The 14132-nt window shown below is 39.0% G+C and overlaps 1 protein-coding gene across 1 annotated transcript in view; it reads left to right on the top strand.

Annotated features, from left to right (window-relative positions):
• Positions 1-11087: 11087 nt before the first annotated feature.
• LOC119258537 (serine/threonine-protein kinase Nek5-like) overlaps positions 11088-14132 on the top strand; it is a 110712-nt gene continuing 107667 nt past the window's right edge. Inside the window, 2 exon segments of the mRNA XM_037526818.1 lie at positions 11088-11181; positions 13986-14069. Of these exon segments, the coding sequence (XP_037382715.1) occupies positions 11107-11181; positions 13986-14069 (159 nt within the window). The 5' untranslated portion in view covers positions 11088-11106.

Raw genomic sequence — 14132 nt, forward strand, 5'->3', positions numbered from 1 at the left:
CTGCTGCGCCATGTGGGTTGTTCTCTGGCCAGCCAGGGATCGAATTCGCGCTTCACAGCTTCACAGGCTGCGTCTTAACCCCTTGCGCCACTAGGGAGGCCCAAAAGGTATTGTTATTTACATTTAGAATTTAGGAAAATATGGTTTTGCAAGGTTAAGGACTTGCCAATGATCACAACACTACAGTATTTCAAAGTTCAGCTACAACCCAAAGCTAATCTGTGTGTCACTTTGGTTGTGGCCACAGTAAAGTTAGTTTGACGCTATCTTGACATGATCGGAGAGAAAGTTTAAGCAAGGTGAGTTATTTTATATTTTAGTGATCAATTTTCTGTATTTGTTAGTCTTTATGAAAAGTGTTTAATAAAATGCCATTGCTCTAATCCCAGGAGCCTCTGTTCATTGGAGACTATGGATAAGTATGATGTGGTTAAGGCCATTGGGGAAGGTGCCTTTGGGAAAGCATACTTGGCCAAAGGGAAGTCAGATGGCAAGCACTGTGTCATAAAAGAGATCAACTTTGCGAAGGTAAAGTCAAGAAGTTCAAAATCTTGTTCATTCTTAAAATGGAATAGATGGATATGTCCCTTCAAATTAGTGTTCTTGCATTCTTAGGAGTGGAATTGTTGGATCATATGGTAGATGTATTTTTTTTTAAAGATTGGTTTATTTATGCATACAAGAACTGGGGTACAGGCCAGAGGTATGGAGGGGGTGAGAGGATTCACCAGAGCAGAGTGAGGAACAGAACAGGCAGACTGACAGAAATACTGAGGGGAGCAGCGGGCGGGTCAGGAGAGGTCTGCTGCACCACGTGGGTAACTCCCTGGCCGGGGATCAAACTCGTGTTGCAGTGGCCGCAGACAGCTTCATAGGTTGTGTGTTAACCCCTCGCACCACCAGGGAGGCCCAGTAGATGTATTTTTAATAACTTTAGAGACTCTACACTTGTTATCATACCACACTGTTTATTTTCTTAAGAGCTTTCTTAAGAGCTGAAATAACTTTGCTCATGTATTTCTTCACTTGTTTATTGTGTCTCCCTCAGCATGAGGAATAATACCAGTAAGTAATAGGTACTGAAAAATTTTTTATTGACTGCATTGAGTGAATGGAGAAAAACCATATATTACTGTTAGTCTAATGATTTTTTGAAAAATAGCTAAATATATTTATTTAAAAATGAATCATTTTTGCTAAATTCCCCTTCGTCAGTGTTTATGTTAACCTCCTAGTGATGTGTTCATTTCAAAATATGTGATAATAACAATACCCATTGTATGCTAAAATTAATCTTAAGGCTTATCTGCTTGGTTGTGGCCTGCTAAAGTATTTATTTATAAATGAGAGTAAATGAGGCCACTCAGTGTGGCCTGAGTTAGATCCCCAGCCACACACAGCAGTGTATTTCAGTAGATCTGCCTGTTCTGCTCCTCACTTTGTCTCTGGTGAATCTTTATTTATAAATAAATAAAACAATAATTTTTTATTGTGATAAAGTATATTAAACATGAAAGTTAAACTATTTTAATACATATAATTTAGTGACATTAAGTACATTCATACTGTACAACTTGAGTATTCCATTTTATATATTATTTACCAAATTTTTTCTTCTACTTCCATTTTTTTAAAGATTTTTTTTATTTATTTGTGCACACAAGAACTGGGGTCTAAGTCAGGGGTGCCTGGGGCAGGGAGAGGATTCACCAGAGACAAAATGGGGAGCAGAACAGACAGAGCCACTGAAATACACTGCTGAGGGTAGCAGTGGGTGAGACAGGAAAGGTCTGCTGTGCCAGGTGGGTTAGCTCCCTGGATGGGGAATGTACTCATTCCACATTGGCTGGTGATAGCTTGATAGCACTAAGACTTAACCCTTGCACCACTAGGAAGGTCCTAGCAGATCACTAATAAAACCCTCTCCAGGTCTGATATCTTCCCTAGAGCTCTACATTTCATCTGACAGCTGGATATCAAGTGGTATCTGTGTTAATAATCCATTGCGGTGTCAGACTTAGGGACTTAAGCAATAAATGTTCATTATCTCACACTTTCTGTGAGTTAAGAATTAAAATGTAAATCGTTGAGGACAATCTTGAAAGCTAGCTACCACAATTGTATCCCCCAAAGTAGAAATTTCTCATCTTTCTAAGCAAACCTCTATTACCTACTGTGTGCTGCACTAGTTAGTAAAATAAATTTCATTTTTTAAGATTTCTTTCTTTCTTAGCAGTGATTGCTGCTTGAACATTGCATTTTAATAAGCACTCTTTTTCTATTTGAGAGATAAATAGTAAAATAACTTTCCTACAGATGTCTTGATAATTAAAGCATGGTGCCATCACATTTGAACTTTAAACACAGCAGAACTTCACTGAAAAATATTTTTTTTGATTATGATTGTCATTGACAAGTCATTGACCAGATATAGGACAATTTTGTTTTCTGCTGTTGAAAGATCAGTTTTAGAAGTGACATTGAAAGTCATTGAGATCCTGGAGAATTTTAGGTGAGTGAGCAGAAAGCATGTTCCTAGAAGGAAATTATCTTTACTGATTATTCTGTCTCTTAATGTAATTTAGATGCCCATCCAGGAAAAAGAAGCTTCAAGGAAAGAAGTCATTCTTCTGGCAAAGATGAAGCATCCCAACATTGTAACCTTCTTCAGTCATTCCAAGGTTTGACTTTCTATATTCTTAAAACATTTTAATAAACATAGCATGTAGACATTTATAAAAGATGTGTTCCTGAAAATTGTATAAATTAATTTTATAAAAGTACTCACTTTCTCATTTACTTAAATTATTATAAATTGGGACATCTTCTTTATTTTTTTCTTTTGTGAATTTTGTAGACAGCTTTTCTAAGTTTTCCTGACTCTCCTTTATTATCACTGCCTCAAGTAGGTCATGATTGGTGTACTGACTTTACTTCAGTAAACCCTCCCCAATTCAGTGGCCTCTAATAACATACATTCATGTCTCACATTCCATGCAGGCTGAAAGGAGCAGCCCAAAGAGGACCCCGCTGTCCTGTGAGTGAGAGAGAAGTGCAAGACACTGCCCCTGCACCAGCTCGGGCTGAGTTTTGCACTTTCTCCCTGTGCTCCTGTCCGTTTTCAAAGCAGCCATGTGGCCAACTCTTGACAACCAGGTGTTGAAGGGGAGCTGTACTCTACCTGTGAAGGTTCCTGCAGGTGCCATGGCAAGGGCTGGACTGTGTAATCCTCTTACAGAGAGGTAGCGCACAGCTGCCAGCAGGGCCTGGCTAATGGCTGAAATGGAGGAAACCGGAAGGAAAATATCCCCTCCTGTTTGTGGGTAGCTCCCTGGCCAGGGATCAAACTGGCCAGGACCCTGGCTGGGTCCTGAATACATCTGTTCTGCCTCCCTCGACAATCTACTCCAAAGGAAAAAGAACAAAAACGAAATAAAAGGAGTGTTGGTTATTTAGCAATTATTTATCAAGTGCTTAGTATATGCCAGGCACTCTTCTGGGTGCCAGGAATATAGCAAAACGGGCAGAAACTCCTGCCCTTGTGGTGCTCTCCTTCCAGTGGGAAGAGACAGACAATAGACATCTGCACAAGACGGCAGGTGTTTATCCGGCTGTGACAGGGCTGTAGAGGTATCCCCTGCTTTACAAAAGGTTCAGCTATTCCATTTTGTTTTTACAACATACTTCCATTAGTACCTGTTTTAACTAACTGAAAGAAATCTAAAGAGGATTTTCATTTTTCTGACAAAAAGTGAAAATAGTATCCAGTGTCTGTTTTGCAGCAGCCCTAGTACAGACAAGTGCTTGCCCCAAGCAGCAGAGGGGCACCACTCAGCCTCCACCCCCAGGCACTGCTTCCAGGCTGTGTGTGTATCATGTCATCCCTGCTTTTACTCTGCATTAGTGTTATTGGAGTATTATGTATTATTTGGTATGCTTTGACAGGTGATTTTTTGGGTCTGGGAACACACAAAAATTTTTCCATGTAAATGAATGATCACTGCTTCTTCATTTTATGCTATTTTCACATATTCCTTCTGATAGGAATACTCTACTTTCAGATAGGAAGGGACTCCAGCATATGCCCACAGTTCACTATGTGACATCCCCCAACCCAGCAACTAGCACTGGGGGTGCCTGAATTCATGGGATCATAAGCAGCTAATGGAGCACAAGTGTTACTACCTAGCTATCTCTAAGCACCACTGGGTGGGGTGCAGGGCAGCAGCAGTAAAAATTAGTAAATAAATAAACAGCCACTATTAAATGAACTTACACACTGCAGGGCACTGGCTCTCCAAGTTAAAATAGCTGCTGAGTAGTTCTCTTTAAGGGGCCCTCTTTAGCTAGGGGGTTTATTTATTTATTTATTTATTTTAAAAGATTTATTTATTTATGCATACAGGAACTGGGGTACAGGCCAGAGGTGTAAGGGGTGAGAGGATTTAGAAGAGACAGACTGGGGAACAGAACAGGCTAGCTAGGGGATTTAAAAGGGCTCTCAGGACTCTTCTGAGGTCTGATCTTTCTGGGAACTGAGCAATACACATGGGCAGAGAAGTGCATTGTATTGTTGACTGAAATAAAACTCTCAATAATGGTTAGTCCAAGAGTTTATTAGATAATCAAAGTGAGAATTCAAACCCAGGAAGCTGAGAACTTTTCCAACAATCAAAGGTTTGGGTTTCATTTATATAGATAGGGACAGTGATTTATTGACATAAAAAAAGGTAATTATTCTTGAGGGGAAGGGTGTGTTTTTTCTGGATTTTGGGATTCCTAGATGTCTGAGTCTTGGAGTAGCTGGGTCCTTGCTATGGCCATGAAAGAATTCAAAGCCATTTCTAAGCAAACATAGCAATGTTTATTTAGAGTCAATACACTGGGAAGAGATCTGGACAGGCAGAGTCCATGGAAGAACAACTGCAAGGAAAGGTGGGGGTGTCCTGGGTAAATTGAGATACAAGGGGCTGCTCACTCTGTCCTTTTCTGGAGTATAGTTTGATCAGCCCTGGCAACAGGTCGGCGTGGGGGCCTTTCTCCTTTGCTGTTTCTTGCCTTCCTTGGAATTTATCCTGTTTTTAAAAATATTTTATTTATTTATTTAAATTTATATATTTTTTACATCAATATTCATTTTTAAAAGATGTTTGCTTTCTCCTCCCCCTCCCCAGGTGTAGTCCCCATAGAGTTTCCATCACCAGTGCACCTGTGCACCATCACCTCAGTCCCCTGTGCTCCTCCCTCTCTCTCTCTGATCCCTTGGAATTTATCCTTTTTCAGCTTGCCTGTAGGTTGGGGTGGAAGGCTGCCTTCTCCCTTCTGGGTGTTTCTTGGTTCTCTCCAGGCTTTATTTTCTCTGGCAAATGTTTCTGGGGTCCTGGGGATGTTGGCCATTAATTTTCTTTAGGCATCACCCCTCCTTGCTCTAACTGCCTACCAGTGCAGTGGGCTTCTGGTTTTCAATTCTAATTGAGAATTAGATCTTTAATTTCTCAAGTTAATGACCTAAAGATACATTAATGGGTAGAGGCGGGAAATGCCAGCTCTTAATTACTTCCCTGATTTCTGGATACCCGAAATGTAAATCTTTACCTGACGCAATAGAGAAGGTCGAAAGAGAGGCTGGTTTACCTTCAGGTAGCATGTTTGTGTGAAGCTGCTTCCCAGAACCAAGCAGGAAGCCATTGCTTATTTATAAGCCTAAGCAGAGAGAAGGATTTGTCTCCTGCCTGCCAGGCTGAGGGGTGGGGTTCCCAGAACTTTTTCAAGATATTTACAGTATTGAACAACTTTTAAGTAGAAGCACTGACTAGTGTGTTACATTCGTGGACATTGATTTCTAACAATGCCATAAGGCGATCTTTCTTTTCTTAAATTTTTTGTGTTATTTTGTGACTCTCTCTGTTTGGTTACGTCCTACTCATCCTCAGGCTTTTTGTAAGATCACAATTCAAACTATAGCTTCCCTTACTGCTTTAACACAGTACTTTTGTACTGGTGTGTGTATGTCTATTTATACGGACAGTTATCAATTGGTTTACTATTATCTCCCCTAAGATAGTAAACTTAATGAATTCTTTTGCTCACCACTTGATCATCAGCATCTAGCACATATTCGGTATTCAACACATATTGGCTGAATGAGTGTGTGAATTAGACTACTTGATTAGACTGAAAATGGATATTTGACAACACTTTATGCTGAACACTGTTATAAATAACTTGCAGTAAATTATTTATATTGTAAATTTTCTTAGGGTGGCATTTTGTTTTAAGTAAAACACCCTTGCTTAGGAAAATTAGGGTCATTGTTATGGCTTTGAATTCACAGATTGTTGGGACTTGAAACACCAAGCTTACCTGAGAGCCTCAGGACCTTGTAGCACCTGGCAGTACAGATAAAACCTTTGTTTAAATACAAACAACTTATGTCCAAACCAAAGAGCTAAAGTGCTCTAGTTTACTGAATATTTGTTAATGGTAAGTGTGAAGTCTCATAGGTTTGAAGCGACATGAAAAATAAGTAGTGAGATTTTCTTACAGCTAAAATAATTGAACTTAAATTCCTTCCATCAGTGTTTATCCAATGCTAGACATGTTCTAGGTCTTGGGGCTCTCTCAGTGAACAAAATAGGCAAAGATCCCTATGCTGTTGTATTTGTTTTTTTCCTGAGGTCATCATTTAGCAGATGACCTCAAGTTCAGTTGCTTAAACCAACATCTTTTTATCTTTTCCCAGCTTCCTAGGTCAAATGTGTAGCCTTGACTTAGCTGCATTATCTGCTCAGATCAAGGCATCAGCTGGCCTGATGTCTCATCTGTGCTCACAGTTCTCTTCCATGCTTATTCAGGGTGTTGGCAGAATTAATTTAGCTGCACTTGTAGGACTCAGGTTTCTGCTTTCTTGCTGGTTGCTAACTGGGGGTAGTTCTCTGCTTCTAGAAGTCAAATTCCCTTCTATGCCATAAGGCTCCTTCAATTCTGTTTCTCACTTGAAATCTATCATTTCTCTGTCTTTGACCTCTAGGCCCAGATTTCAGTGGTTCATGTGATTAGTCAGACCCGCTTGGATAATCTCCTTTTCTATAAATTCAGAGTCAGCTGATTAGTAACCTTAATCGTGTCAGCAAAATCCCCTTTGCTATGTCATACAACATAATCATGGAAATAACATCCCATCATATCTGGGCTCTATACTCAGGGGAAGGGAGTTAGTTATACAAGGTGTGCGCACTAGTCCCAGAATCTGCCTGCTACAACTGTGAATTTTACATTCTAGGGGAAAGGGTGGGATGGACACATGATAAATGCAAGCATAAGTAATAAGTACATTATATAGCATGTTAGAATGTGATAAGTGCTATGGGGAAAATAAAATACAGTGAGGCAGGAGTAGAGGGAGCAATTTTAAATAGGGTGGTCATGTGAAGGTAATATTTGACCTAAGATTTGAAGAATGTTGCTAGTATCTGGACGAGAGCATTCTAGGCAAGAATACCTGCTGCTATGGCATGAGGCAAGAGCAGGCCTAATGTGTTAATGGAGACCATTAGGAAAGGCAAAACTCCATAAGCCCTGAGCATCCTGCATATTTTTGCTGGATATGTCATGAGGCAAGAGCCTGGCTGCTAGCTACCCAGGCTGTTTCTCCGGATTGTGTTTGCAGTGAACAACTTTGAAGGATGTGGTAACATCTCCTTGAAGACAAGAAACCAGGCTTGTTTACTGTTCATTATGAAAGTGGTTGATTCCCCAATTTTAGTTTTCCTCTCCTGTAAGATAAGCCATTGCCTATGCAAATGTCCATCTAGGCTTTGAGGGACACAGAGAACCAGCAGAAGCATGTAGCTCTGTCTACTACTTTTGCAAAGAGAGTAAAGTCCTTTGTCTTTGTCCGGGAAGTCTCATGAAGTAGGCACAGGCTTCTGCTAGCAGCCGTGAAGTAGGCACAGGTTTGGATGTAGGTAGAATCTCAGACCTGTCACAGAATCCTGATAGAAGTCAGTGTGGACAGAGTACAATAAACAAAGGGTGATATCAGGAAGTATCTTCATTTGTTGTGTTGATTTCCTATCCCTTTTCTATTTTTGGCATAAAAATATCTTTATTTTTATGGAATGATGGTAATATTGGGTAATACCTCATTTCTTCAAATCTGCATGCCATTAGTCATAAGATACATCATTATGTGCTAGTTTAAAAGAAAAATATTTTCAATTAGACCATGATACAATGCTTCCTTTTCATTTTATTTTATATGTGCTGAGTTATTTTAGATTTAATTAACAATGTTATTTTTTATTACTTTTGGGCATAAATAAGAAGAAAAAGTGAGCAAATTTAATTCAAGTATTATAAAATTTATTTAGGCAGTAATAATATCAAGATTTCTGGGTTTATAGCAACAGATGGGAAAATGCCAAAGTCTGTACAACACAATCCTGAATTTTCAGAAGTGCTATTTAGAATGAATTAATTATAGTAGTTGTCTTTTAAACATTGGATATTTTACAAATGAAATTTAGGTTGTAGCCCTAATGTTAGTGCCCCTCAAGATTTTTTAAGGGTCAGTGACCCATAAGCTTTGTAATTCCAGAAACTACTGCCCTCTGGCATGCTTGCAGTTCCTTTTTAGGATATCTTTACCTCCCTTCTGCATTCTCAAATATTATACATGCTTTTAAGACTAAACACAGAGTATACTCCCTAATCCTAAAGTGGTCTTTTTCACCTCTGTTCTCATTTATATACAACTGAGGGGTACCCAAGGACCCAAAACTGTTAAGGGGAGCATGCTCTAAAGGGATTCTGCCATCTGCATACACAAAGGCAAAGGAAGCATACGCTTAGTGTGAAAGATTTTTAATAAATTATTGTGCATAGAGACAGAACCCTTTCCCCCAAGTTTCCTTATTTTGATTTTCCCATAGTTCTGACATTGCCATCCCTTCATTGTGGAACAGCCTCTTCAATGGCTGCGCTGAAAGAAATATTCTAATTCTTCTACCCGTAATACATTTCTGAACAGAATTCATCTCTAGATAATTAGGGTATGTCAGGATGCATCTTTAACCTTGAATTCTCCAGTCTGACTCTCATTCACTGTCTCTTGTTCTCTTTGCCCTGGAGTGTATAGACTCTTACTATAGCAGTTCTCACTAGACTGTCAACTCCTTAAATAGTTTATTTGTTATTTATTGCTACTACAGCATTCCTTAACTTGTCTTTAATAAATGTTTGTGGATGAATAGGTGGTTTTGTCTCCTTTAAGAAGGTGGAAAATTGGAAGTATTATGTGAAAGAGGAACCACTCCATTGCAAATTAGTAGCAACCCAGGGCAGATGCTCTCAGGTTGTTGATACCACTTTAAAGTTGGGTTAAACTACTTGAAAGAAAAAGGTAGCAAATGATAGATATTTGGCAAGAGATTCTGCCATTTACATTTATATTTAGTGAATATTCAGTAACTACTGGGAAAATACTAGAAGAACTAACACTTGCTTATAATAAGCCTGGTTTCATGCAGTTTTGTTTTCCTTAATGTTTTTATGAAACCACTCAACAGCTAACACAAAAGAACAAAGTGTGGACTCTGTCTTCAGGACTCTGTCTTCATAAACTAGTAGGAAAAATAAATGAGTTAGTGGGGGGCAGGAGGGGAGGGATTGGGGTCAGAATGGGGGGTTGCAATTGTATGGGGAATATAAAAATAAAATTTATTATTTAAAAAAAATAAATGAGTTAGTAAAGCCCTTTTTCTTTTTTTTTTTTTTAAAGATTTATTTATGCATACAAGAACTGGGGTAAAGGCCAGAGGTGTGGGGGGATGAAAGGATTCACCAGAGACAGAGTGGGGAACAGAACAGGCGTATTGACTGAAATACACTGCTGAGGGAACGGCGCCATGTGGGTTACCTCCCTGGCCGGGAATCGAACTCGTGCTGCAGTGGCTGTGGATAGCTTCATAGTGCTGAGGCTTAACCCCTTGTGCCACCAGGGAAGTCCTAGAGCCCTTTTTCTAACAAGATCCCAATTAGTAGTTGGTGGATTAAGGAAAAAAACCTAGTGAATTGAGAAATCATAAAATATTAATCTATAAATGCATAATCACTTGCAAGTGTTTGATATGAATCCAAGGCCTTATCTTAGAGTATGAGTTCACTGATTGGAGTGTTGAGTGGTTTTTCCTACTTAGACTATGCCCCTAATTTATAATTTCCAATTTCTCTTTTTTAGAGGGAGTAAGAATTTATTCTGTGGTACAATCCTTTCAAAACTTTTCCAATTATTTTTCACTTGTTTCATCCAACACTTAGGTCACAGACATTTTTATTAAGCTACTCACTTTACAGAGTCTCTCCAAGCATTTAACATAGTTTTTGTAGAAATAACCCTCTCTTTTTCCACTCATACATTTTCACTTTAATAATTTTAATAACAAGTATAATTGCCATAAACATATTTGGGGATGTACACTGTGACCTCATTAAGAATCTAGTAACCCTCAGTGGTAACCTTAAATGGACAATGTAAGGAATCTTGTGAGTAGGTCAGTGTGAGGTCAATTAGAAGAACATCTATTGTACTCAACAACATAGTTGAATAAGGGCCACATAAATAAAAGTTTATAATCAAATTCAAGAATGGTGTATTAATTCTTCCTGGGGTGGTGGGGAAGATTTGTTGTTGCTGCTTTATGGCACAGTTCTAATATTTTAAAAGAATGTATTATTAACAATAATTAACATTTATCAAGCTCATGTACAGTCTTTGTTCTAAAGTATTTGACATGAATGAACTCATTTAATCTTTACAACAATACTAGTGGGAGTTTCTATATTACTATCTCCATTTTGTATATGAGGTTAATGAGGTAGAGAGAAATTAAAATAACTTACCTAGAGTCACAGAGCTAAGAAATGTATGTGATGAGATGGGATTGGAACCCAGTCCATCTTGACTCCACAGCCACAATTTTTAGATGCTGCATTTTTTAATTATATTCTCCACTCTCTGGAGATTGAAAGGCAAATGATTATCTGAAACCCTTCCAGGACTGAATGATGCTTTTCCTTACAGAGAACAACAGGCTGTTTATTGTGATGGAGTACTGTGATGGAGGGGACCTTATGAAGAGGATCAGTAGACAACGAGGAGTGCTATTTGGTGAAGACCAGGTAAAAGCACTTCTAATTTTCCTTGTAATTTCATTGGGGAGAGTAAAATTATAATTCTATAAGTAGCAGACCATATTTGATGAAGCCTGCTTTCTGGTAGAGAAATTCAAATCATAAAATAGTGGATCTGTCCTTACTCCAGAACATACTTGAAATTGAAATTAAGTTGAATTTCTTTTTGAGAGTGAAGTTTGTTTGAGAAAAGACAATATCTGATTTTTGCACCATTTCATATGGAAAGCCTCTGAGATCGATATTCATGACTAAAAAACATCTGAATGTGGATGTTCCTTAGCCATTTTAAACATGACATATTTGTAGCTCTCTTCTTCCTTTTACAATTTGGCACTCTATTTTAAAATAGCTATCCACTTTGCTGTGGAGGATGGAAGCTCTTCTTAGCAATAGCTTTTCGGTTTCATTGCTTATTAAGAGAGAGGAGAAAAAAGGTGAAGAATAATGGCCTCAATTCCCATTTTCTTTTTGCACAAAAACATATTTCTTCTATATGCTGAGCCGCTGTTAGGATCCTCTTGGGGATTGTATTCATGAAGGAGACGGGGGTGCATGTGTAGAGAGGACTCACAATCAGGGCCTGGCTGCTTGCTGGAAAGGCTCACCCCAAGGCTGCCTTTGGTTTCTTTGTGCTATTTTCACATTTTTTGGAAAAGATTTTATTTATTTATTTTTACATAGAAGAACTGGGGTGTAAGCCATAGGTGTGGGGGCTGAGATGATTCACCAGAGACAGAGTGGGGAGCAGAGCAAGTGTAACTGGAAGGTCAGAGTTTGGGCCACCTGTCACCACCGAGTGCCAATAAAGTAGAGACAGGCGTTGAATCTTTAAAGTGCATTTTAATCAGACAGGCAGCAATCTGGAAGACGGGGAGTTAACAACCTAAAGAAAATGCCTTAACATTTCATTTCCAGCTGCCTTTTTTTTTTTTTTTTTTTTTTTTTGTGGGACCCTTGCCCGGTGGCCAGGGAACGTACTGGCACTGCAGAGGCTGCGGGCAGCCTCGCAGCCCAGCGCTCAACCGCTGCGCCACCAGGGGAGGCCCCCTCCAGCTGCCTTTTTATCGTGAGCTGAACAAAGAGAGTTCAGCAGTAAGCAGTCCTTCACTACTGCCAGGAGATAGTGATGTCCAGTGCCCTCCTGGACAACTGGTCTCAGGCTTGTCCCACTGTGGTGAGGCTGGTCTTCAGACAGCGCTGGCTCCCTGCACGTCTCCAGACGTGTCCTTGGCTGGAAAATTAACTCAGAGCAGACAGGCCAAAAACAATATGTGTGTGCAGTTTTCCTACCATGCCAGCTTAGTGTCTCACTTGATGTTCTCCCCCTCCCTAGCCCTTATCACAGGCACATTTACTGAAATACACTGCTGAAGGAAGCAGCGGGCAAGACAGGAGAGGTCTGCTGTGCCATATGTGGCACAGAACTCAGGCCGTTATGGTGATAGGGTTGAGACTTAACTCATAGGCCACCAGGGTGGCCCTATTTTCACATTTAAGAGTATTCATGCCCATATAATTTCCTCATAAAAAACTGAATATTTTTAAAAAACTGAATATTTTAAATGTATGTATGCTTTTGAATGTATGAATGAATGAAGATTATCTCTAGCCTCTGTAAATTTAATTAATGCTCTTTCTGTGTTTCATTTCCATTATATATTAAACTCCATACTTAATAGATACCCTCTTTTCTTCCTATCTGGGTGTTATTTTGCCATATTTAATAGAAATACTTTCCTCGACAAAATTTTGAATTACTTTTCCATTTGTTGGGAAAGAACTAAAATTATAACTGAATTTTAGTATATTAAAATGCAGCTTTTCCCCTTTTGTTTTCCTCTTTCTGTATAACTTGGTGTCCAAAAAGTCAGTGAGGGCCTACCCTGTGGCGAAGCAGTTGAGCGCTGGGCTGCGAAGCCACCTGCAGCCTCTGCAGCGCCTGTTCAATCCCTGGCCACCGGGTGAGGGTCCCACATGGGTGGAAGACCTCTTCTGCCGCCCGCTGCTCCCCTCAGCAGTGTATTTCATCAGTCTGCCTGTTCTATTCTCTGCTCTGGCTCTGGTGAATTCTCTCACCCTCCTGCACTTCTGACTGTACCCAGTGCTTGTATAAATAAATAAATAAATCTTGAAAAAAAAAAGTCTAAAACATATTAACTTTAAAAAAAAACAAAAGAAAAAACAAAAAGTCAGTGAAATTTTAGACTACTTTTAATAAAACTCTGTAGACATAGTGCTCATGTTATAAAGAGTCTTAGGCCAGTTAAGATAAAATAAAATCATAACTAAGAAATAAATTAAACTTTAAATATCTTTTATGTTATATGAATATATATTAATATTCCATGAAAAAATTTAAAAAGTCATAGATTCTCTGCTTCTTCTTTCTCTCCCTGGCTTTGCTACCCCCTTCCCCTGAATAGGAAAAACCAGGGGCACCAGGGTTGTCAGGAAACAAGACTACTACTCTCCTATCCTGATACAGTTTGCAACCTAGTATTGAATAAGAAAAAAGAAAATAATGAATTGCCTTTTCCTCTCCCTCGCTTTTGTTTGTATTTTTCTTGTAAGTGGAGTTTCCTTTGATGCCAACACACCTCTATTGCCTTTCTGCCCCCTCATTTTTCTGTCAAAAGAATATTATATAAGATCATATATCTATGAGCTCATTCCTATGAAAACACACAAACACAAAATATATGTATTATTTCTCTCTCTCTGTATGTTGTCATGAAAACATTTCAGTGTTTGCAGACTGCTCACTAATTTTGTTTTTTTTCCCTCCACAGATTCTGAGTTGGTTTGTACAGATTTCTCTAGGACTAAAACATATTCATGACAGGAAGATCTTACACAGGGATATAAAAGCACAGGTAACAATTCAGAGAGAAGATCAAGACAGAACTGTTCTTTTGCTTTCTTTAACTGTCTCCAAC

The sequence above is a fragment of the Talpa occidentalis genome, unplaced genomic scaffold, assembly GCF_014898055.3.
Source record: "Talpa occidentalis isolate TD23 unplaced genomic scaffold, MPIMG_talOcc4v2.1 talOcc4.5, whole genome shotgun sequence".
Classification (NCBI taxonomy): Eukaryota; Metazoa; Chordata; class Mammalia; order Eulipotyphla; family Talpidae; genus Talpa; species Talpa occidentalis.